Source organism: Alosa pseudoharengus, unplaced genomic scaffold, assembly GCF_046254945.1.
Source record: "Alosa pseudoharengus isolate Yale_2024_CS ecotype anadromous, Long Island Sound unplaced genomic scaffold, YU_APseudo_1.1 YU_APseudo_1.1_scf_15, whole genome shotgun sequence".
Taxonomy (NCBI): domain Eukaryota; kingdom Metazoa; phylum Chordata; class Actinopteri; order Clupeiformes; family Clupeidae; genus Alosa; species Alosa pseudoharengus.
The window spans coordinates 36,988,876-37,011,375 of record NW_027468620.1 but is presented as its reverse complement, the minus strand read 5'-3'; the positions used below and the strand labels follow the sequence as shown (position 1 = coordinate 37,011,375).

Sequence of the window (22,500 nt, the reverse complement as noted above, 5' to 3'; positions counted from 1 at the left end):
TCGCAGGTATCTGTGACCTAACATAGTCAAAACTGCACGAAATTGGAAGTGTAGGATCATTATGACACCCTCTGAATGCACGCCAAGTTTCGTGGAATTCCGTTCATGGGGGGCCACACAATAAATTAATTTATGTTACTATACACCAACTGGCCTGTAGGTGGCCGGAGACAGTTTTCTGTGAATATCTCGAGAACCGTAGGGCCTAGGAGGTCCACCTTTTTTTTGTATGTTGATCTCAAGGGGCCATGTCAACCCATCCCATTACCACTTATTTCATGTATAGCGCCACCTAGTTAAAAATTAAAAAGCAAAAATGTAGGTGTTTTCATCACAATATCTCTGGCTGACATGGTCAAAACTGCACGAAATTGAAAGTGTAGGATCATTATGACACCCTCCGAATGCATGCCAAGTTTTGTGTACTTTCGTTCATGGGGGGCCTTACAATAAAATAATTTATGTGTACATTTAGTGACGTACACCAACAAGGATTCCCGGGACACTGAAAGACCGGGGTACACAAAACTTGGTGGGCATGTACCCCCACATGGATAGCATGGAACCGTCATTTTTCGTTTTGATCTGTAGCCCCCCCGCTGGACTGGACCCCCCGAAAGGAGGGTAGGCCAGACACAGTTCTCTGTGAATATCTTGAGAACTGAAGGGCCTAGGATGACCATTTTTTTTCCGTATATTTGCCTCCAGGGGTCATGTTAACCCATTTCATGTGCACACATGTGCACAAACAGATACACACGCACACACACACATTCACAGTAATCATACGTATGACATATACTCACACAGTAGACATATGTACGCTTCCATGCACAGGCACATACGCAGGCACACACACAAGCACGCACACACACACACACACACACTCACACACACACACACCCACACACATAACATAAACATAACACAAACAATCAAGAATTTCTCAGAATTATGAACAGGCAAGATGGAGGTGGGGTTGTATAAAATGAATTTTACATGTGAAATCTATGAACTAATCATGTTTTGGGACTTGTTGTCTAGCAGATACCAGTGATAATTGAGTGTGGATAATGCAATTTAGTGAGACAGTTAGAATCATATAGGCCTTTCAGCGTGATTTCTTTTTGTGGAAAAAATGTGCTGGACTGGGCGGCGGTCATATTTTGTACCGCTCTGCGGTACATCTAGTTTTGTATCTCATCAACAGATTGTGAACTACTTCTCGACCAACTAGGAACATACAAACATTCTCCTTATCAAAATGAGAGCCAATCGGGATGTTCCATTCTCCTTATCAAAATGAGAGCCAATCGGAACGTTACAGGCTACTTCTGCATTTGTTAAGTCTGCTGACTCTTATAACACACAAATAGCACCATCAGCACACAGCACAAGACACACTCACACACACTCACAGAGGAGTCATGACATCAGCACACAGCACAAAACATTCCACACACACACACACACACACACACGCAAGTCTGTGTGCCTTCTCCTAATCTTATCCCAAGGCTGCTTGACCCTGATACTGCCTCAGCCACACGGGTATGACCTTGCCATGCACACATGCACACACACATGCACACACACTGCAAGTGGAATGAATCTCAGAAAAATATTTTTGCTGGTGTGCTCATGATTGCCATATCAGCAATATGACCTTGGGGCAAGCGCACACACACACACACAAAACTTCATGACATGGACACAAGTAGTGCCTTTGTGTTGGCTGCTGGTTACTCACGCTGACCACACACACACACACACACATACACACACACACAAACCCTCTAACACACACACACACACACACACACACACACACACACACACACACACACGAGTCTCTGATCAATAAACTAAAAACAAAAGCAGAATGCTCTGTGTTGTGCAAATGCATCTAAATCTCAAACTTCTTTTTGACAGAAAGCTCCAGAACAGCTGAAGGGTTGTCTGCTACGTATACCTCTTCTGCCTTCTAGTGGTCAAAGTGTTGTCTGTCAGGTGTTTTTTAACAGATAATATTTCTATTGTGTGTGACAGGAGGAGACGCACTAAGCTTTGGTTTACACACCTTTTATAATAACAAAGGACGACGCCAGAGAGCCCCCATTATCTGACTGTGTCCACTATCCCCCATGCCCCACTGATGCCCACTGATGCCCACTATCCCCCATGCCCCACTGATGCCCACTGATGCCCACTGATGCCCACTATCCCCCATGCCCTACTGATGCCCACTATCCCCCATGCCCTACTGATGCCCACTTATGCCCACTATCCCCCATGCCCTACTGATGCCCTACTGATGCCCATTATCCCCCATGCCCCACTGATGCCCACTGATGCCCACTATCCCCCATGCCCTACTGATGCCCACTATCCCCCATGCCCTACTGATGCCCATTATCCCCATGCCCTACTGATGCCCTACTGATGCCCACTATCCCCCATGCCCTACTGATGCCCACTTATGCCCACTATCCCCCATGCCCTACTGATGCCCACTTATGCCCACTATCCCCCATGCCCTACTGATGCCCTACTGATGCCCATTATCCCCCATGCCCTGCTGATGCCCTACTGATGCCCACTATCCCCCATGCCCTACTGATGCCCACTATCCCCCATGCCCCACTGATGCCCACTATCCCCCATGCCCTACTGATGCCCACTCACCGTATGTTTCCAGCCAGCAAAGAGATTTTTTAAATTTAAATATATTTATTTTAAATTATTTTTTAATTAATAATTTTTTTAACTACATTTGTGAGGAAAATTCTGCAGACCAAATTTAAGCAGAACTATCCGCTAATCCGTTTTACTATCCACTAACCCGTCTCAAAAATGAGGTTTACAGTCATGTTGAACAGCCATTTCAAAAGCTAACATAACTAGCATGCTCCACTGTAGCGCAGGATGCTCACAGAGACCAAACCAGACAGCTGCAGTTGTTTTTATGTGAATGTGCTGAGCACCTGCTGGAGCTTAAAGGAGAATTCTGGTGTGATATTGACCTAAAGTGTGTTGAAACATGATACCGAGTGTGAACGTATGTCTCATAGCCCACCTCGGCTTGTCCCCTGCACTCCAAAATCTGGCGCTAGTTAGCCGATGCTACCAACAGCTTTTTCAATGGTGGTGCTTCGGCATCAGGCTAGCCATGCAAATAAATCACTGTTTTATACCATTTACGAGGCTCAATGTATCTCCAATGTATGGCCCTGACATTTAAAATGAGACATTGAGAACTTTGAAAAAGCACTGGTAGTTCACTTACAAGACGATTTATACAGACAGTATCTTCACGAAGTTTAGCGTTTGCAGCCATCTTGAATTTAGTCACGATAAGTCGAGCGACGAGTAAGAATGAACAGGTATGATAAGGGATCAGATTCCAAAAATAATTCAGTGGAAATGCATGGATTCCAGTTTCTTCCAGTAGCAGCAACTGGAATCCATGCATTTCCACGGAATTATTTTTGGAATCTGCCCATGCCCTACTGCCCATGTTCTACTGCCCATGCCCTACTGCCCATGTTCTACTGCCCATGCCCTACTGCCCATGTTCTACTGCCCATGCCCTACTGCCCATGTTCTATGAGTTGCGTCCGAACCCGACCCGAGCCTGACGCAGATGATGCCTCAGTTATTCCCATGCTAGTGATTAAACGTTCACGTTTGTGGATAGCCTGTCTTGTTAGCCCATTAAACGGAACACACAACAAATTGAACATGGGCAGTAGAAGATGGGCAGTAGGGCATGGGCAGTAGAACATGGGCAGTAGTGGGCAGCAGTAGAACATGGGCAATAGAGCATGGGCAGTAGGGCATGGGCAGTAGAGCATGGGCAGTAGAACATGGGCAGTAGAGCATGGGCAGTAGAGCATGGGCAGTAGAGCATGGGCAGTAGAGCATGGGCAGTAGAACATTTTGTTGTTTTTTTTTGGGCGCAGCGGGAAACGTATTGGGCACTGGAGTATTGAGAGTATTGGTGGTTTGTGTGTGTGCGTGTGTGTGTGTGTGCGTGAGTGTGTGTGTGTGTGTGTGTGTGTGTGTGTGTGTGTGTGTGTGTGTGTGTGCGTGCGTGCGTGCATGCACGTGTGCGTGCGTGCGTGTGTGTGTGCGCGCATTTGTGTGAACTTGAGCACACCTCGGGGAAGTTGCAGCTGAAGCAGGAGGACCAGCAGCACTTGGAGTAGGTGCCCATGTGGCGTGGCGTGTGTGTGTGTGTGTGTGTGTGTGTGTGTGTGTGTGTGTGTGTGTGTGTGTGTGTGTGTGTGTGTGTGAACTTGAGCACACCTCGGGGAAGTTGCAGCTGAAGCAGGAGGACCAGCAGCACTTGGAGTAGGTGCCCATGTGGCGTGGCGTGTGTGTGTGTGTGTGTGTGTGTGTGTGTGTGTGTGTGTGTGTGTGTGTGAACTTGAGCACACCTCGGGGAAGTTGCAGCTGAAGCAGGAGGACCAGCAGCACTTGGAGTAGGTGCCCATGTGGCGTGGCGTGTGTGTGTGTGTGTGTGCGTGCGTGCGTGCGTGCGTGTGTGCGCGCATTTGTGTGAACTTGAGCACACCTCGGGGAAGTTGCAGCTGAAGCAGGAGGACCAGCAGCACTTGGAGCAGGTGCCCATGCTGCCGATGTTCTCCTTGCACAGGATCTGGTCACAGCCCTGGGGGTTGGTGCACCACGTCAGGTTGGAGCAGCACTCCACATAGCCACGCAGCAGGCCACTCTCATACTGCAGGAGACACAGAGGAGGGAGTGAGGAGGAGAGAGAGAGGGAGAGAGAGAGAGAGAGAGAGAGAGAGAGAGAGAGGAGGAGGAGGAGAGAGATGGTGAGGAGAGAGAGAGAGAGAGAGAGGAGGAGAGAGAGAGAGAAGAGGAGGAGAGAGAGCAGGAGGAGAGAGAGATGGAGGAGGAGGAGAGAGAGATGGAGGAGGAGAGAGGAAGAAGATGAAGAGGAGGAGGAGGAGAGGAGGAGGAGAGAGACGGTGAGGAGAGAAAGGAGGAGGAGGAGAGAGAGAGGAGGAGGAGAGGAGTAGGAGAGAGACGGTGAGGAGAGAGAGGAGGAGGAGGAGAGAGAGAGGAGGAGGAGAGGAGAGGAGTAGGAGGAGAGAGAGAGGCATGGAGAGAGGCATGGAGAGCGAGAGAGCCATAGAATGCTGATGTTTGTGACAGCAACACACACACACACACACACACACACACCTTAGAGATGGTGTCAACACACACACACACACACACCTTAGAGATGGTGTCTTTGTCTGTGAGGATGTGACAGCAACACACACACACACCTTAGAGATGGTGTCAACACACACACACACACACACACACACACACACACACACACACACACACACACACACACACACACACCTTAGAGATGGTGTCTTTGTCTGTGAGGATGTTGTAGAAGAACTGCGCGGTGGGCTGGGCTCTGCAGTCTGTGATTGGACAGTTGCAGTTCATCACCAGGTTCTGCTCAATCCTGGCCGTCAGGTACTCCTGCCAGCAAGACTGAGGAGATGAACGAACACACACACACACACACACACACACGCACACGCGCACACACACACACGCACACACGCACACACACACATTAACAGCAAGTTCAGCTGCATGTGTTTACAAAATGCTGTCAACATACACTACTCACAAAAAGTTAGGGATATCTGGCTTTTGGGTGAAATTTAATGTTTCAGTACAGAAAGCAGTGAAACATTGAACAGTTGGACATTCAAGAGCTTAGAGAAGGTCACATTAAGTTCACCTGTAAAGGTTATAGTGGATTTTAGGTTCATCCTGAAATTTCACCCGAAAGCCGAATATCCCCGACTTTCTGTGAGTAGTGTGTGTGGAAGTTTTTGGATGATTATTTAATACAGGATCTGGATTGGGTGATGTTGTTGTTGTTTATGAGAGTGCAGGATCTGGATTAGGTGTTGTTGTTTATGTGAGTGCAGGATCTGGATTAGGTGTTGTTGTTTATGTGAGTGCAGGATCTGGATTGGGTGTTGTTGTTTATGAGAGTGCAGGATCTGGATTGGGTGTTGTTGTTTATGTGAGTGCAGGATCTGGATTGGGTGTTGTTGTTTATGTGAGTGCAGGATCTGGATTGGGTGTTGTTGTTTATGAGAGTGCAGGATCTGGCAAGGAAGAGGAGATGGAGGCGGGAGACGCACCCGGCAGCAGTAGTGTGTGTGTGTGTGTGTGTGTGTGACGCACCCGGCAGCAGTAGTGTGTGTGTGTGTGTGTGTGTGTGTGAGATGCACCCGGCAGCAGTAGTGTGTGTGTGTGTGTGTGTGTGTGTGTGTGTGTGTGTGTGTGTGTGTGACGCACCCGGCAGCAGTAGTGTGTGTGTGATTGTGTGTGTGTGTGTGTGTGTGTGTGTGTGTGAGACGCACCCGGCAGCAGTAGTGGTTGCAGCAGAGGGTGTGTGTGATTGTGTGTGTGTGTGTGTGTGTGTGTGACGCACCCGGCAGCAGTAGTGGTTGCAGCAGAGGGTGTGTGCGGGCTCTGCCCCCCCAGACTGGGCCACGAGGCACACGGGGCACTGCACGGCCGGGCTCGGAGGGGGCTGGGCGTTGCGTATCTTCAGGCCGGCGGCCAGGACCAGGGCGTCAGGGTCGTCGGTGTAGCGCTGGATCAGCAGGTCCACGTTCCACCTGCAGTGCACTAGCAGGTGCTGGGCCCGGTCCAGGTCCAGGCTCAGGGTCCCGGCCACCTGCTGCACGGTGCGCTGCATGAGCTGCTGCACGTCCTCCTGGCTCATGGTGCGGCCCATGGAGAACAGCACCGCCTCCAGAACCACGTCCTCCGCACGATGGCCCGCCACGCTCACACCGCCCAGGCTGAGAGAGGGGGGAGGACACGACCAACGGACACACACACGGACACACACACACACGCACATACATATCATACACACACACACGCACGCGTACACACACGCACGCGTGCACACACACGCGCACACACACACGCACACACACACACGCACACGCACACACGCACACACACACACGCACACGCACACACGCACACGCACAAACGCACACACGCACACACACACACGCACACACACACACGCACACACAGACACACACACGCACACACACACACACACACACGCACGCACGCACATACATATCATACACGCACACGCGCACACACACACGCACACACATATACATGCACACACACACACGCACACACACACACACACACACGCACACACACACGCACACGCACATACATATCATACACGCACACGCGCACACACACGCACGCACGCACACACACACACACACACACATATCATACACACACACACACACACACACATATGCACATACACGCACGCACGCACGCACGCATATGCACATACATCATACGCGCATGCACACACACATATGTACATACATATCACACGCACGCGCACGCACACGCACACGCACACGCACACGCACACGCACACACACACACACACGAGTAGTTTTAGCATTGTATGGTACACACATACACATACTTGAGGTTCAGTTATGGCTCACCCATTTGTGATCTCTTATGGGACAGCTGAGCTTTACAGTTGAGACCTGGCATGTCTTTCACACAACAGAGATGACGCAGAGAGTGGCATTTCTGAATGTGAACAGGCACAGTCTTACAACGATGAGGTGATTAACATCCTCGCCAGATTTCACTAATGGAGGTGCCCTCTTACATTTGAGATTTCATTTAATTTGAAATTATTTTACCTCATTGCACTGAGTGATAATGTCATCACATTACTAAATGTAAATATAACTGAAATGACTCCATTCTATAGAGAATGCTCATATTAAATGAATATTCTATAGAGAATGCTCATATTTAATAACTCTATTCTATAGAGAATGCTCATTAAACGAGTTACATTAAAACAATTAATTGAAAGTCTTGACTGTATCTATCCTATCCTGGTATACTTCAATTTATTTAAGTTTTTAAGTGTCCAAAATGGCATAACCAAACTAATTTTGGACGGCAGAATGTTTTTTGGTACTAGTAAAAGTAAACTTGTTCTTAGATTCATTCAGAATTAAAATGTCTCTAGGTTAAGATGGTTACAACATTGTAAACAATTAAAAAATTTGCTGATGTTATAATTGTTCAGTGTTATCTGAAGGAACAAATTAATATTATGTTATATTACACTTTGTTACGAAGTTAATGCTCATGAATACCTACTTCTATAGAATTTAGTTTGCAGCTGGACTTAACCCTAGGAGGCCTGCTCTATTTTCAGGGTATTCTCACTACCTTTAGTCTTAAGCATTTATCCTGGTCATTGCAAGTGCCATTCACACAAGCTATATTTTTTCTTTTCAGCAGAGTCTAGGCTACCCAGATCTGCCACCATTTCATGTATTAATTACTTGTATTGATTTGATTTTGGTTTTTAAATAATAATAAAAAAAACTCTGTCTCTGGGGCTGAGCTTTTTACAGAAATGTGTGTTGTGTGCCTTACAGACATAAATGCCATTTTTTATATAGTGATGAAAAATGTGATCAGTCTTCTCTCACTATGACCTTTCTGCACTCCACATCTGTGACCTGACCTGATTTGAGCATGCGCAGTAGCCTGATTTGAGCATGCGCAGTAGCCTGATTTGAGCATGCGCAGTAGCCTGATTTGAGCATGCGCAGTAGCCTGATTCTCTACAACAACTTTTTGCAAGGCAATAAACTGTCAATAAAGGCAATAAAGTGTTTCTTTGTCGAACAAAGTGGGATGCAATGTGAGCCTTGAATTGGATACCATGCAGGGATTTGCTAGGATCTCAAAACCGGATTATGAACATGCTTTCCCATAGAGAAACACCTGAAAACGTCGAGTAGGTTGAGCTATATAAAGTCATTATTTTGCTGTCACTTCGTCTGTTTTTATAACGTGATGATCCCTTTGACCCAGAAGGATGTGTTTGGTATCAATAGATAGTTCTGAGTCTCCTCTTTCATCTGACATATTCGCAAGTAATTCAAACTAGAGTAATGGGTGCGCAGGTGAACGCAGAGCGGTATAGACTGTAAATATGATGGAATTTGATTTAATTTCATGATATTTTAAAATTTGAGTACTTGATAGTACAGACACGTGCCTAGTCTCTTTGGAAAGCCCCACCTCTGCTCTGTCATACAATAAAGGTTTCATCTCGCTGCGACGAATAACTCCGGAGCAATTTAACAGAGAAGAATGTTTTTTTTTTTTTGAGGCACTTTGCGTCAATAGTCCTCTAAGGGTTAGTCACTGGTCTTCGGATAATCAAAACTGAATTTGGTTTTGTCAGACGAAATAAAAACGCCAACAAACATGGTTCAAAATTCAAAGCTCTTTATTTAAAATTAGTAAAACATATTTATATATGTATATGTATATTTATATTTATAAGTATGCGTGCGTTGGCCTGAAACGCCAACTTTAGAAGAGAAAAAAAAAAGATTAGAAGGTAGGGCTGGTAAATTTTTGGTGCTAAATAAACAGTGCAGAGGCATCAGCAGCACTTTGAGTAACTGTGTGGCTGACAGACAGAGATCTAGACGTTGCAAAGCCCACAACCACTTCTACAATCATTCACCGAGCGCTAACACACACAGAACCATTAACAGCAGAGCTGAACTGACAAGACAGTAAGGCAGGGGGAGCGCACAGTATCTATGGACCGCACTGATTTGGCTCTGTGGCCGAGTGATCAGCTCATTACTTTTCTCTTTTTACAGACTTAATTTGTCACTTGCCCTGAACAAGAGAAGGTCATGAGAACGCAAGCAGAACCTGAACAGAAGTTTTTTTTTTTTTAAGAGCCTCACTAGTATAGGGGAGGTGGCTGGTCGTCTCTTAAGACTCTGAGCCACAGGTTTGGCAGAAGGTTGGCCAGGAGGCGAATTCCATTCCCCTTTCATGCACACACACACACGCACACGCACACACACGCACACACACGCACACACACACACACACACACACAACCCCCTCCCCCCACTCACAACTCAACATTTCATAAGTTCAAAGTTTAAAGGTCAAGGTCAAGCTCAAGGTCAAGCTCAAGGTGGTCCTCACACCTGATGTCTGCCTTGGTGGAGTTCTTCTTGAGGTCGGAGCGGCTGAAGGAGAACTGGGCCTGGCCCTTCTGCGGCGTGGAGGGGTCCTCGGGGAGGAACTCCAGGATGTGGGGGCTGTCCTCGTTGCGCCGCACGTAGCCCTTGTTGATCACGTGGATGACGCACGACAGCACGTCGGTGGTGCTGCAGCTGAAGCGCACCGCGCCCGGGGAACGCAACGCCTCCTGCTTCCAGCACGTGTCCAACACCTGCAGGGCACACACACACGCACATGCACGCACGCAGACACGCACACACACACAGACACATACACACACGCACACGCGCACAAACGCACACGCACACACACGCACGCACACATGCACGCACGCACGCGCACGCACACACGCACGCATACACACACAGAAGGTCAAGTACCATGTACTCACACTCAAACCAGGCAAACGAACAAACACATAGGCACACAGTAAAGGTTCATGCACAAACACAGAAACCATGTGCACAGATTTACACACACACACACACACACACACACACACACACACACACCCTGAATACGAGGTTGTCGATGTGCATCTCGCGCTCGCTCTTCATGATCTGGACGATGAGGCAGTAGATGTAGTTCCTCTTGCGCTCCAGGGTGCGGGCAGCGTCCTCGTCCACGTTCAGGTACGTCTGCTTGGGCAGCAGGTGGCAGAAGCTCTGGACGCCGCCACTCAGTCTCGGGCTCAGCCGCAGCTCTCCTGGGACACAACGCGCTGAGTTAGTCACCATGGAGCCTCAACCACCCCAAAGCTCCCCAAACACACCAAGTGATACTGCAGCAATGGGGCAATACAGGGCAATACTGCAACATGGGGCAAATACAGGGCAATACTGCAACATGGGGCAATACAGCGCAATACTGCAGTCACAGGGCAATACTGCAGCCACAGGGCAATACTGCAGCCACAGGGCAATACTGCAGTCATAGGGCAATACTGCAGCCACAGGGCAATACTGCAGCCACAGGGCAATACTGCAGTCACAGGGCAATACTGTAACATAAAAGGGTTTTAAGTTTTCAGGCGGCTATATTCAGGCTGAGGTTGCTTCACTTAAGATTTGAAAATAGATGATCATATATAATGGCCTCAAAAGATTATAATAACAGCTACAGAAATACCTTTTTTAATACGTGTAGGACCAAAGGGTTATGACTGTATGACACAGAAACATGTGGGATGAATTTTAGACAGGCAGGTGGGGAGGACAGCTCACCTTTGGCGGGGTCCTGCATGAGGATGCCCTTGTCTCCTGTGAGGGGTTCTAGAGCGTGGGCCAGAACGGCCGTGGACAGACCTGTGTCCCTCTGGAGAACGTCCACACTCACATCCTGCCACAGGAGAAGAACAGCAGCCAGTATGAAGCACAGAGGTGAGTGTTTGTGTGTGTGTGAGAGAGTGTGAGTGTGAGTGTGTGTGTGTGTGTGGGTGTGGGTGATGTGTGAGAGTGTGTGAGTGAGTGAGTGAGTGAGTCTCTGTGTGTGTGTGTGTGTGTGTGTGTGTGTGTGTGTGTGTGTGTGTGTGTGTGAGAGTGTGATGTGTGTGATGTGTGTGTGTGTGTGTGTGTGTGTGTGATGTGTGTGTGAGAGTGTGATGTGTGTGATGTGTGTGATGTGTGTGTGTGTGAGAGAGTGTGGTGTGTGTGTGTGAGAGAGTGTGAGAGTGTGATGTGTGTGTGTGTGAGAGAGTGTGAGAGTGTGTGTGTGTGTGTGTGGTGTGTGTGAGAGTGTGATGTGCGTGTATGTGTGTGTGTGTGTGAGTGTGTGAGAATGTGATGTGTGTGTGTGTGAGAGTGTGATGTGTGTGTGTGTGTGTGTGAGAGTGTGATGTGTGTGTGAGAGTGTGATGTGTGTGTGTGGTGTGTGTGTGTGAGAGAGTGTGATGTGTGTGTATGTGTGGGTGTGGGTGATGTGTGGTGTGTGAGAGTGTGTGTGTGTGTGAGAGAGTGTGATGTGTGTGTGAGTGTGGGTGATGTGTGGTGTGTGAGAGTGTGTGTGAGTGCGAGATGTGTGTGCGTGTGTGTGTGTGTGTGTGTGTGTGTGTGTGTGTGTACCTCCGTGTTGTTGAACTGCAGCAGGATGTACATCTGTAGGGTGTGTGTGTGTGTGTGTGTGTGTGTGTGTGTGTGTGTGTGTGTACCTCCGTGTTGTTGAACTGCAGCAGGATGTACATCTGTAGGGTGTGTGTGTGTGTGTGTGTGTGTGTGTACCTCCGTGTTGTTGAACTGCAGCAGGATGTACATCTGTAGGGTGTGTGTGTGTGTGTGTGTGTGTGTGTGTACCTCCGTGTTGTTGAACTGCAGCAGGATGTACATCTGTAGGGTGTGTGTGTGTGTGTGTGTGTGTGTGTGTGTGTGTGTGTGTGTGTGTGTGTGTACCTCCGTGTTGTTGAACTGCAGCAGGATGTACATCTGTAGGGTGGACACGTAGAGGGTGCAGGAGCCGTAGTGGAGCTCAGCGTGGCCCAGCCAGGTCCACTGCAGACGCCGCGGCTTGCTGTGACTCAGGCTGTATATGCTCTGGCCTAGGACACACACACACACACGCACACACATCACACGCACACACACGCACACGCACGGACACACACGCACACATCACACGCACATATCACACTCACGCACACGCACACACACACACACACACGCACACTCACACGCACACTCACACGCACACACGCACACACACACACTTCTTAGAAATGTTCATAAAACCCAGTCAAATAATTCCCATAAATGTACAAAAAAATTACCGAACTAAAAACTTAAACTTTTGGACTTATGGACAGACACACACACACACACACACAGAGGAGGTGAGAGGTACTGACTGCTGGAGTAGAAGTCGGTGAACTCGGCCAGGTAGCTGCACAGCTGAGCAGGGAAGTGCTTCCTGGGGTCCTCCAGGAAGCAAGGGGGCGACACAGCCCAGCAGCGGGGAGACAAGACCAGCACCTTCACCTCACTGTCATCATCTGGCTCCGACGACTGGTCATCCATCATCTAAAACACAGACACAGACACACACACACACACACACACACACACACACAGGGTGAGTTTTACATGTCTCTAAGACTCAACTTTGAATTGTGTGCACTTATGGCAACCACTGTGTCCAGTCATGTTTCCTCTCCTAGTACTTAAGTTATTTTACACTGTGTATTAAAGTTATTTTACACTGTGTATTTAAGTTATTTTACACTGTGTATTAAAGTTATTTTACACTGTGTATTAAAGTTATTTTACACTGTGTATTAAAGTTATTTTACACTGTGTATTAAAGTTATTTTACACTGCATATTTAAGTTCTTTTACACTGTGTACTTAAGTTATTTTACACTGTGTACTTAAGTTATTTTACACTGTGTACTTAAGTTATTTTACACTGTGTACTTAAGTTATTTTACACTGTGTATTAAAGTTATTTTACACTGTGTATTAAAGTTATTTTACACTGCATATTTAAGTTCTTTTACACTGTGTACTTAAGTTCTTTTACACTGTGTACTTAAGTTATTTTACACTGTGTATTAAAGTTATTTTACACTGCATATTTAAGTTCTTTTACACGGTGTATTTAAGTTCTTTTACACGGTGTATTTAAGTTTTTATATACTGTGTATTTAATTTCTTTTACACTGCGTATTTAATTTCTTTTACACTGCGTATTTAAGTTCTTATACACTGTGTATTTAAGTTCTTATACATTGTGAACTTAAGTTCTTATACACTGTATATTTAAGTTATTTTACACTGTGTATTTAATTTCTTTTACACTGCATATTTAAGTTCTTATATACTGTGTATTTAATTTCTTTTACACTGCTCATTTAAGTTCTTTTACACTGCGTATTTAAGTTCTTATACACTGTGTATTTAAGTTCTTATACATTGTGTACTTAAGTTCTTATACACTGTATATTTAAGTTATTTTACACTGCGTATTTAAGTTATTTTTACACTGTGTATTTAAATGGGGAGAGATCTAATGCATACTACGTGCATTAGTGTGTACAAGGTCTTCTGTCTAGTAAGGATCAGGAGGAGCACTGTTAGCACTCTGGGGATTCCCCTGACATCATGGGACATACATTTCCTATACATTTACACACAATGGTGCATGTTGTCCTACATCTTTATGGACACCCCCTAAACTAGAGTGCCTTATGTCCGTGTCAGCGGAGTGTGTATGTGTGTGTGTGTGTGTGTGTGCGTGCGTGTGCGTGCGTATGCGTGTGAGTGCATGCGTGTGAGTGTGCGTGTGTGTGTATGTGTGCGTGCGTGCGTATGCATGCGTGTGAGTGTGCGTGTGTGTATATGTGTGTCTGTGCGTGCGTGCGTGTGTGCGTGTGCGTGTGCGTGTGCGTGTGCGTGCGTGTGTGTATATGTGTGTCTGTGCGTGCGTGCGTGCGTGCGTGTGTGTGTATGTGTGTCTGTGCGTGCGTGCGTGTGTGTGCGTGTGTATATATGTGTGTATATGTGTGTGCGTGCGTGTGTGCGTGCGTGTGTGCATATGTGTGTGTGTGTCTGTGCGTGCGTGCGTGCGTGCGTGTATATGTGTGTGTGTGTCTGTGCGTGCGTGCGTGCGTGCGTGTGTCTGTGTGTCTGTGTGTCTGTGCGTGCGTGCGTGCGTGTGTGTATATGTGTGTGTATATGTGTGTGTGTGTCTGTGTGTGTGTGCTCTGACCTCCTCGTCCAGGTCCTGCAGGGTCTTGTCCAGCTGCTGTAGTCTGTACAGGTGGAACTCCTGCTGCAGCTCCTGGGACTCGCGCAGGTTGGTGAGCATCTGCTGGGGGAAGCGGTTGGGGAAGCAGGAGCCGATCTGCTCGATCACAGCACTCTCCAGCCACACCTTGCTCTGGCCCAGCAGACGGTCCCCCAGGTAGTACCTGCACACACGCGGGGGGGGGGGGGGGGGATGACAGATGACAGAGTAATTAGTGATTAGAGAGTGTCTGCACATCCAATCCTGGTAGGTGCTCAAAAAAGAAAACAAATAGGTAAAAATGTAAAGACAATATAAAGACAATGTAAAGACTACATAAAGACTATGTAAAGACGATGTAAAGACTACGCAGAGACTACGTAAAGACTATGTAAAGACGATGTGAAGACTACATAAAGACTATGTAAAGACGATGTGAAGACTACATAAAGACTATGTAAAGACTATGTAAAGACTATGTAAAGACGATGTAAAGACTATGTAAAGACTATGTAAAGACGATGTAAAGACGATGTAAAGACGATGTAAAGGTCCATCCGCACCCACACAGCCTCTAGCAAAGTGCTTTCCTCATCTATACAAGTGCTCCAGGTGCTGTAGTGGGGTGTGTGTGTGTGTGTGTGTGTCTCACCTGTAGAAGTGCTCGAAGGTGTTGGCGAGCTCGAGGCCGGACAGGAAGAGCATGGGCTCCAGGAACTGCTGCAGCTGGCTGAGCGTCTCCACGTTGCCACTGTCCCCACAGCTCTCTTGGATCATCAGGTCAATGTACTGGGCAAAGCGCTCACTCACCTACACACACACACACAGAACACACACACACACACACACAAAACACACGCACACACACACAGAACACACGCACACACACACACACACAGAACACACACAGAACACACACAGACACAGAACACAGCTCAGTCGTTGATAACACAAGCCAAGAATAATTCAAAGCATGAAGCTTTGAACAGAAACATGCAATCATGAGCAATTTCAGATGCATCAAGGACACTCCGACAGGGCAGGAGGAGTAGACCCCTCTCCCTCCTGAGCCACTGATGGCCCAAGGTGGAGCAAGTGCAGAAATTTGTTTTGAGTAATGTTAGTACTCAAGTGCGTGGAGATGGAGGCTGAGAGATGCATTGTGGGTGGTGTAGTTGGGTACTCATATACATAGAGGAGGGGGCTGATAGATGCATTGTGAGCAATGTAACTCTACACTTATCGTGCGTTCCATTTGTACGTGGTGACGGCTTGTGGCAACTCGTAACTTGTGAAATGACGTAACGTTCAAATCGTCAGAACTCTCCGTGAATTGGGGGTCTATTGATTTGTACGAGACCGCTTCTCGTCAGACGACTTCAGAGGGGCGTGCCGTCATGTAATTTTGAGTAACTTCTTACTACTCGTAAGAAGACCCATTCGTACAAATGGATCGCACAATTATGTACATGGAGGCAGGGGGCTGTCGTTGTGTACTCACGTGCATAGAGGTGGGGGCTGAGAGGTGCATTGTGGGTGATGTAGTTGTGTACTCATGTGCATGGGGGTGGGGGCTGAGAGATGCATTGTGGGTGATGGAGTTGTGTACTCACGTGCATGGAGGTGAGGATGGAGAGATGCATTGTGAGTGATGTAGTTGTGTACTCACGTGCATGGAGGTGGGGACTGAGAGGTGCATTGTGGGTGATGTAGTTGTGTACTCATGTGCATGGGGGTGGGGGCTGAGAGATGCATTGTGGGTGATGGAGTTGTGTACTCACGTGCATGGAGGTGGGGGCTGAGAGGTGCATTGTGGGTGATGTAGTAGAGGTGCATTGTGGGTGATGTAGTTGTGTACTCATGTGCATGGAGAGGTGCATTGTGGGTGATGTAGTAGAGGTGCATTGTGGGTGATGTAGTTGTGTACTCACGTGCATGGAGGTGGGGGCTGAGAGGTGCATTGTGGGTGATGTAGTTGTGTACTCACGTTCATGGAGGTGGGGGCTGAGAGGTGCATTGTGGGTGATGTAGTAGAGATGCATTGTGGGTGATGTAGTTGTGTACTCAAGTGCATGGAGGTGAGGATGGAGAGATGCATTGTGGGTGATGTAGTTGTGTACTCACGTGCATGGAGGTGGGGGCTGAGAGGTGCATTGTGGGTGATGTAGTAGAGGTGCATTGTGGGTGATGTAGTTGTGTACTCACGTGCATGGAGGTGGGGGCTGAGAGGTGCATTGTGGGTGATGTAGTTGTGTACTCACGTTCATGGAGGTGGGGGCTGAGAGGTGCATTGTGGGTGATGTAGTAGAGGTGCATTGTGGGTGATGTAGTTGTGTACTCAAGTGCATGGAGGTGAGGATGGAGAGGTGCATTGTGGGAGATGTAGTAGAGATGCATTGTGGGTGATGCAGTTGTGTACTCATGTGCATGGAGAGGTGCATTGTGGGTGATGTAGTAGAGATGCATTGTGGGTGATGTAGTTGTGTACTCACGTGCATGGAGAGGTGCATTGTGGGTGATGTAGTAGAGATGCATTGTGGGTGATGTAGTTGTGTACTCACGTGCATGGAGGTGGGGGCTGAGAGGTGCATTGTGGGTGATGTAGTTGTGTACACATGTGCATTGTGGGTGATGTAGTAGAGGTGCATTGTGGGTGATGTAGTTGTGTACTCACGTGCATGGAGGTGAGGATGGAGAGGTGCATTGTGGGTGATGTAGTTGTGTACTCACGTGCATGGAGGTGGGGGCTGAGAGGTGCATTGTGGGTGATGTAGTTGTGTACACATGTGCATTGTGGGTGATGTAGTAGAGGTGCATTGTGGGTGATGTAGTTGTGTACTCACGTGCATGGAGGTGAGGATGGAGAGGTGCATTGTGGGTGATGTAGTTGTGTACTCACGTGCATGGAGGTGAGGATGGAGAGGTGCATTGTGGGTGATGTAGTTGTGTACTCACGTGCATGGAGGTGAGGATGGAGAGGTGCATTGTGGGTGATGTAGTTGTGTACTCACGTGCATGGAGGTGAGGATGGAGAGGTGCATTGTGGGTGATGTAGTTGTGTACTCACGTGCATGGAGGTGAGGATGGAGAGGTGCATTGTGGGTGATGTAGTTGTGTACTCACATGCATGGAGGTGAGGATGGAGAGGTGCATTGTGGGTGATGTAGTTGTGTACTCACGTGCATGGAGGTGAGGATGGAGAGGTGCATTGTGGGTGATGTAGTTGTGTACTCACGTGCATGGAGGTGAGGATGGAGAGGTGCATTGTGGGTGATGTAGTTGTGTACTCACGTGCATGGAGGTGAGGATGGAGAGGTGCATTGTGGGTGATGTAGTTGTGTACTCACGTGCATGGAGGTGAGGATGGAGAGGTGCATTGTGGGTGATGTAGTTGTGTACTCACGTGCATGGAGGTGAGGATGGAGAGGTGCATTGTGGGTGATGTAGTTGTGTACTCACGTGCATGGAGGTGAGGATGGAGAGGTGCATTGTGGGTGATGTAGTTGTGTACTCACGTGCATGGAGGTGAGGATGGAGAGCTGCAGCAGTGCGGCGGAGAAGCCTTGTCGGAGCGCCAGCACGAACGCCGTCTGCTGGCCAAACAGCTCCTCCATGGCGTTCTTCAGACGCAGGTACATCGCCCGGTAACGCTCCACAAAGTCAGGCAGGCTACATGTGGAGTCCAGAAACTTCTTCACCTGCACAGAGAGAGCACCATTTGCTTGATTATATTGATGTATTTAAAGTATGAATGAATGTGTCTGTGTATGCTTTTCAATCAATAAAGTATCTATCTATCTATCTATCTATCTATCTATCTATCGTGTGTGTATGTTGCAATGGTACATGGTACATTATTGAACCGAACGACACACCCCTCAGGGTTCGTCTGTGTGTGTGTGTGTGCATTTGACTGACCCGTCTCTGTGTGTGTGTGCGTGCGTGCGTGCGTGCGTGCGTGCGTGCGTGCATGTGTGTGTGTGTGTGTGTGTGTGTGTGTGTGTGTGTGTGCGCGTGTTTGACTGACCTGTCTCTGTACAACTCCCTGCCAGCAGAGGGCGATGCCAGCAATGCTGCTGGTGTTCTTCAGCTTGGGCTTGACTGCCGAGGAAGACGATGACGTCACGGCCGCCTCCTTGTTCTTGCCCTCCTTTCCATCTGAAAGAGACGCACCATTATGCTGACCGACACACTACCCACTGGCTTCAAACTCTAAAAACTCAAGCAACACAAGGCCAGAGGTTCGCCGATGCCAAGCCAGACACAGCGAGGACTAAACGCCTTTACGAGCCCTTTACCGGATTGGTGACGGGGCTCATCAGATATTTAATGCTTAATTCACTCATAAACATGGACTTCTATGAACTGGAAAAAGCCGATTGAGAAATCAAGATTTGGCAAATATGAGCCAGCTTGGTGTACTGCATGTGCAGCAATGTTCCTTTATGGAAAAGCAGCTGTCTCTAATGAGAACTAAGTGTATTTGAGGGCTTAGTCTTTATATTTCAACAGTCTCTAATGAGAAATAAGTGTATTTGAGAGTTTAGGCCAGGGGTGGGCAAACATTTTGGCTCAAGGGCCACATTGGGTTTTGAAAATTGACCCCCCCCCCAAAAAAAAAAAATTTATTTATTTGTTTTCAAACATTAATTGCTTACTGCTAATCTGATGCTGTTTAGCTCATTTATAAATGGTGCACTGTCACTTTAAGAGCAATTCACGTTTAGTCAATGATCTTTTACCAGCTCCACTCAAATATAGCCTATGGCTAGTGCTGTACCTACGGCTGGGCCCTCTCACAGTTTATAAATGGTCAGTAGTGGGAACTACTGTTGCCTTCATCATTTCCTTTAAACGTTTCTTATAAGGAGATATCAATTATCAACAATGACGAGTCAGCTGGAACCTGCCGCTCTCTCTCCCTCTTGTGCACGCTCAGACGCGCTCCCAGTTAAATGGAGGAGCATAACGTTGAAGTAAGATCTGCCGCCATGGAGATAACAAAGAGCATCATCTCTATGTAACATGATGTTTTGACATTGATATTGTAAACGTTTTCTAAGAAGAGTGAAAAGCAGTTTGCAGTAAAGCTAACCACAACGTTGTCTATCGCAGAAAAAAAATAGCGAGCAACCTGATAACCTAATGAAATGCTCGGCGGGCCATATGAAAGTGCTTGGCGTAGTTTGCCCATCCCTGGGGGAATATTAAATGTGTGTGTGTGTGTGTGTGTGTGTGTGAATATCAAATGTGCGTGTGGGAATATCAAATGTGTGTGTGTGTGTGTGTGTGTGTGTGGGTGGGGGGGGGATATCAAATGTGTGTGTGTGGGGGAATTTCAAATGTGTGTGTGTGTGTGTGTGTGTGTGTGTGTGTGTGTGTGTGTGTGTGTGTGTGGGGGGGATATCAAATGTGTGTGTGTGTGTGTGGGGGGGGGGGGGGTATCAAATGTGTGTGTGTGTCTGTGCTGTGGGGGGGTATCAAATGTGTATTTGTGTGTGTGTGTGTGTTTGTGGGTGGGGGGGGTATCAAATGTGTGTGTGTGTGTGTGTGTGTGTGGGGGTATCAAAAGTGTATGCGTGTGTGTGTGTGTGTCTGTGTCCATATCAAACTTGTGTGTGTATGTGTAAATATCACACGTGTGAGTGCAGTCATCGGAGCACCTCTGGGAAGCATCACTATCATAAGCAAACCAGCCCAGAGAAACAGAGGGAGAACAAAATGACATCTCAACACTCTGTGTGTTAGAGTGTGTGCATCTATATGTTTAAGTGTGTGAGAGTGTGTATGTATCTACATGTCAAAGAGTGAGTGTGTGTGTGTGTGTGTGTGTGTGAATAAGCTGCTGGTAAATAGGAGGCAGGAAAATAAACCACAGTGGCAGGTGCTGGTTAATAAGGGGAGGAGGTTGGACAAGAGTGAATTACGCAATAAAAAAAACCCACTGCCTACATATTCAAAACAGAAAATATGATTTGCATAATAAACAGAAACAAAGTGCATTGCAGGACTTCAACTTCTATTCTGTTACTTACTCTTCAAATCTTTGCTTCTGTTGATACCTTCTGAAAACAAGAAACATATCTTCAAATAGAGAACGCTAATGGCTACAACAGCTTCAGCACAATTTTACATTTTCATACACTTTGCTTGAAGGTGCAATGTGTAGCTCTACTGAAAATAATAACGATGTGATTGTGACATGAGGAGGGTGCAATGTGTAGCTCTACTGAAGATAATAACGATGTGATTGCGACATGAAGCACAGCTATTCCGTGCGCATTTGCGTCTCTTGACCATTTGCTTACATTCTTCCCGTTCTGAAAATGTATGCAAAATTCATGACAAACTCCTGGAGCAACAAAGGCACTCAAGACCCAAGGGATGCACAGGAATTCTGGAACTCTAGACCCCTGGGATGCACAGGAATTCTGGAACTCTAGACCCCTGGGATTCACAGGAATTCTGGAACTCTAGACCCCTGGGATGCACAGGAATTCTGGAACTCTAGACCCCTGGGATCCACAGGAATTCTGGAACTCTAGACCCCTGGGATGCACAGGAATTCTGGAACTCTAGACCCCTGGGATGCACAGGAATTCTGGAACTCTAGACCCCTGGGATGCACAGGAATTCTGGAACTCAAGACCCCTGGGATGCACAGATATTCTGAGAAAGCTGCATGTTCTCTGCGCTGTAAAGGTCTGTGGCCTGTGCTGTGAAGGTCTGTGCTGTAAAGGTCTGTGCTGTAAAGGTCTGTGCTGTAAAGGTCTGTGCTGTAAAGGTCTGTGCTGTTAAGGTTTGTGCTGTAAAGGTCTGTGCTGTTAAGGTTTGTGCTGTAAAGGTCTGTGATATGTGCTGTAAAGGTCTGTGCTATAAAGGTCTGTAAAGGTCTGTGCTGTGAAGGTCTGAGCTGTAAAGGTCTGTGCTGTGAAGGTCTGAGCTGTGAAGGTCTGAGCTGTGAAGGTCTGAGCTGTGAAGGTCTGTGCTGTAAAGGTCTGTGCTGTAAAGGTCTGTGCTGTAAAGGTCTGTAAAGGTCTGTAAAGGTCTGTAAAGGTCTGTGCTGTAAAGGTCTGTGCTGTAAAGGTCTGTGCTGTAAAGGTCTGTGCTGTAAAGGTCTGTGCTGTAAAGGTCTGTGCTGTAAAGGTCTGTAAAGGTCTGTGCTCTAAAGGTTTGTGCTGTTAAGGTTTGTGCTGTTAAGGTCTGTGCTGTAAAAGTCTGTAAAGGTCTGTGCTGTAAAGGTCTGTGCTGTAAAGGTCTGTGCTGTAAAGGTCTGTGGTCTGTGTTGTAAAGGTCTGTAAAGGTCTGTGCTGTAAAGGTCTGTAAAGGTCTGTTCTGTAAAGGTCTGTTCTGTAAAAGTCTGTGCTGTTCTGACAGACAGAGACATTGTCCAGCAGAAACCCCACATTGCACCTTCAGTTAATCGGTCTGGTCATGGAAAGCACTCGGAATGCAGGGACATAGGCATGCAGCCCTGACCTTTCAACACATGCACATCACGAAGCTTAAGTGTTAGATCTCTGACCACTCTTTCAACACATGCACATCACGTAGTTTAAGTGTAAGATCTCTCCACAGTCTTACAACACATGCACATCACGTAGTTTAAGTGTTAGATCCCTGACCACTCTACCAACA

The 22,500-nt window shown here is 47.3% G+C and overlaps 1 protein-coding gene across 1 annotated transcript in view; it reads right to left on the bottom strand.

Annotated features, from left to right (window-relative positions):
* cul9 (cullin 9) overlaps positions 1-22,500 on the bottom strand; it is an 82,682-nt gene that overhangs the window by 10,567 nt on the left and 49,615 nt on the right. The window contains 13 exon segments of the mRNA XM_076286342.1: positions 4,577-4,741; positions 5,383-5,523; positions 6,485-6,860; positions 10,113-10,360; positions 10,662-10,855; positions 11,373-11,487; positions 12,534-12,679; positions 12,986-13,157; positions 14,845-15,046; positions 15,515-15,672; positions 18,378-18,560; positions 18,890-19,020; positions 20,898-20,927. Coding sequence (XP_076142457.1) covers positions 4,577-4,741; positions 5,383-5,523; positions 6,485-6,860; positions 10,113-10,360; positions 10,662-10,855; positions 11,373-11,487; positions 12,534-12,679; positions 12,986-13,157; positions 14,845-15,046; positions 15,515-15,672; positions 18,378-18,560; positions 18,890-19,020; positions 20,898-20,927 — 2,261 coding nt within the window.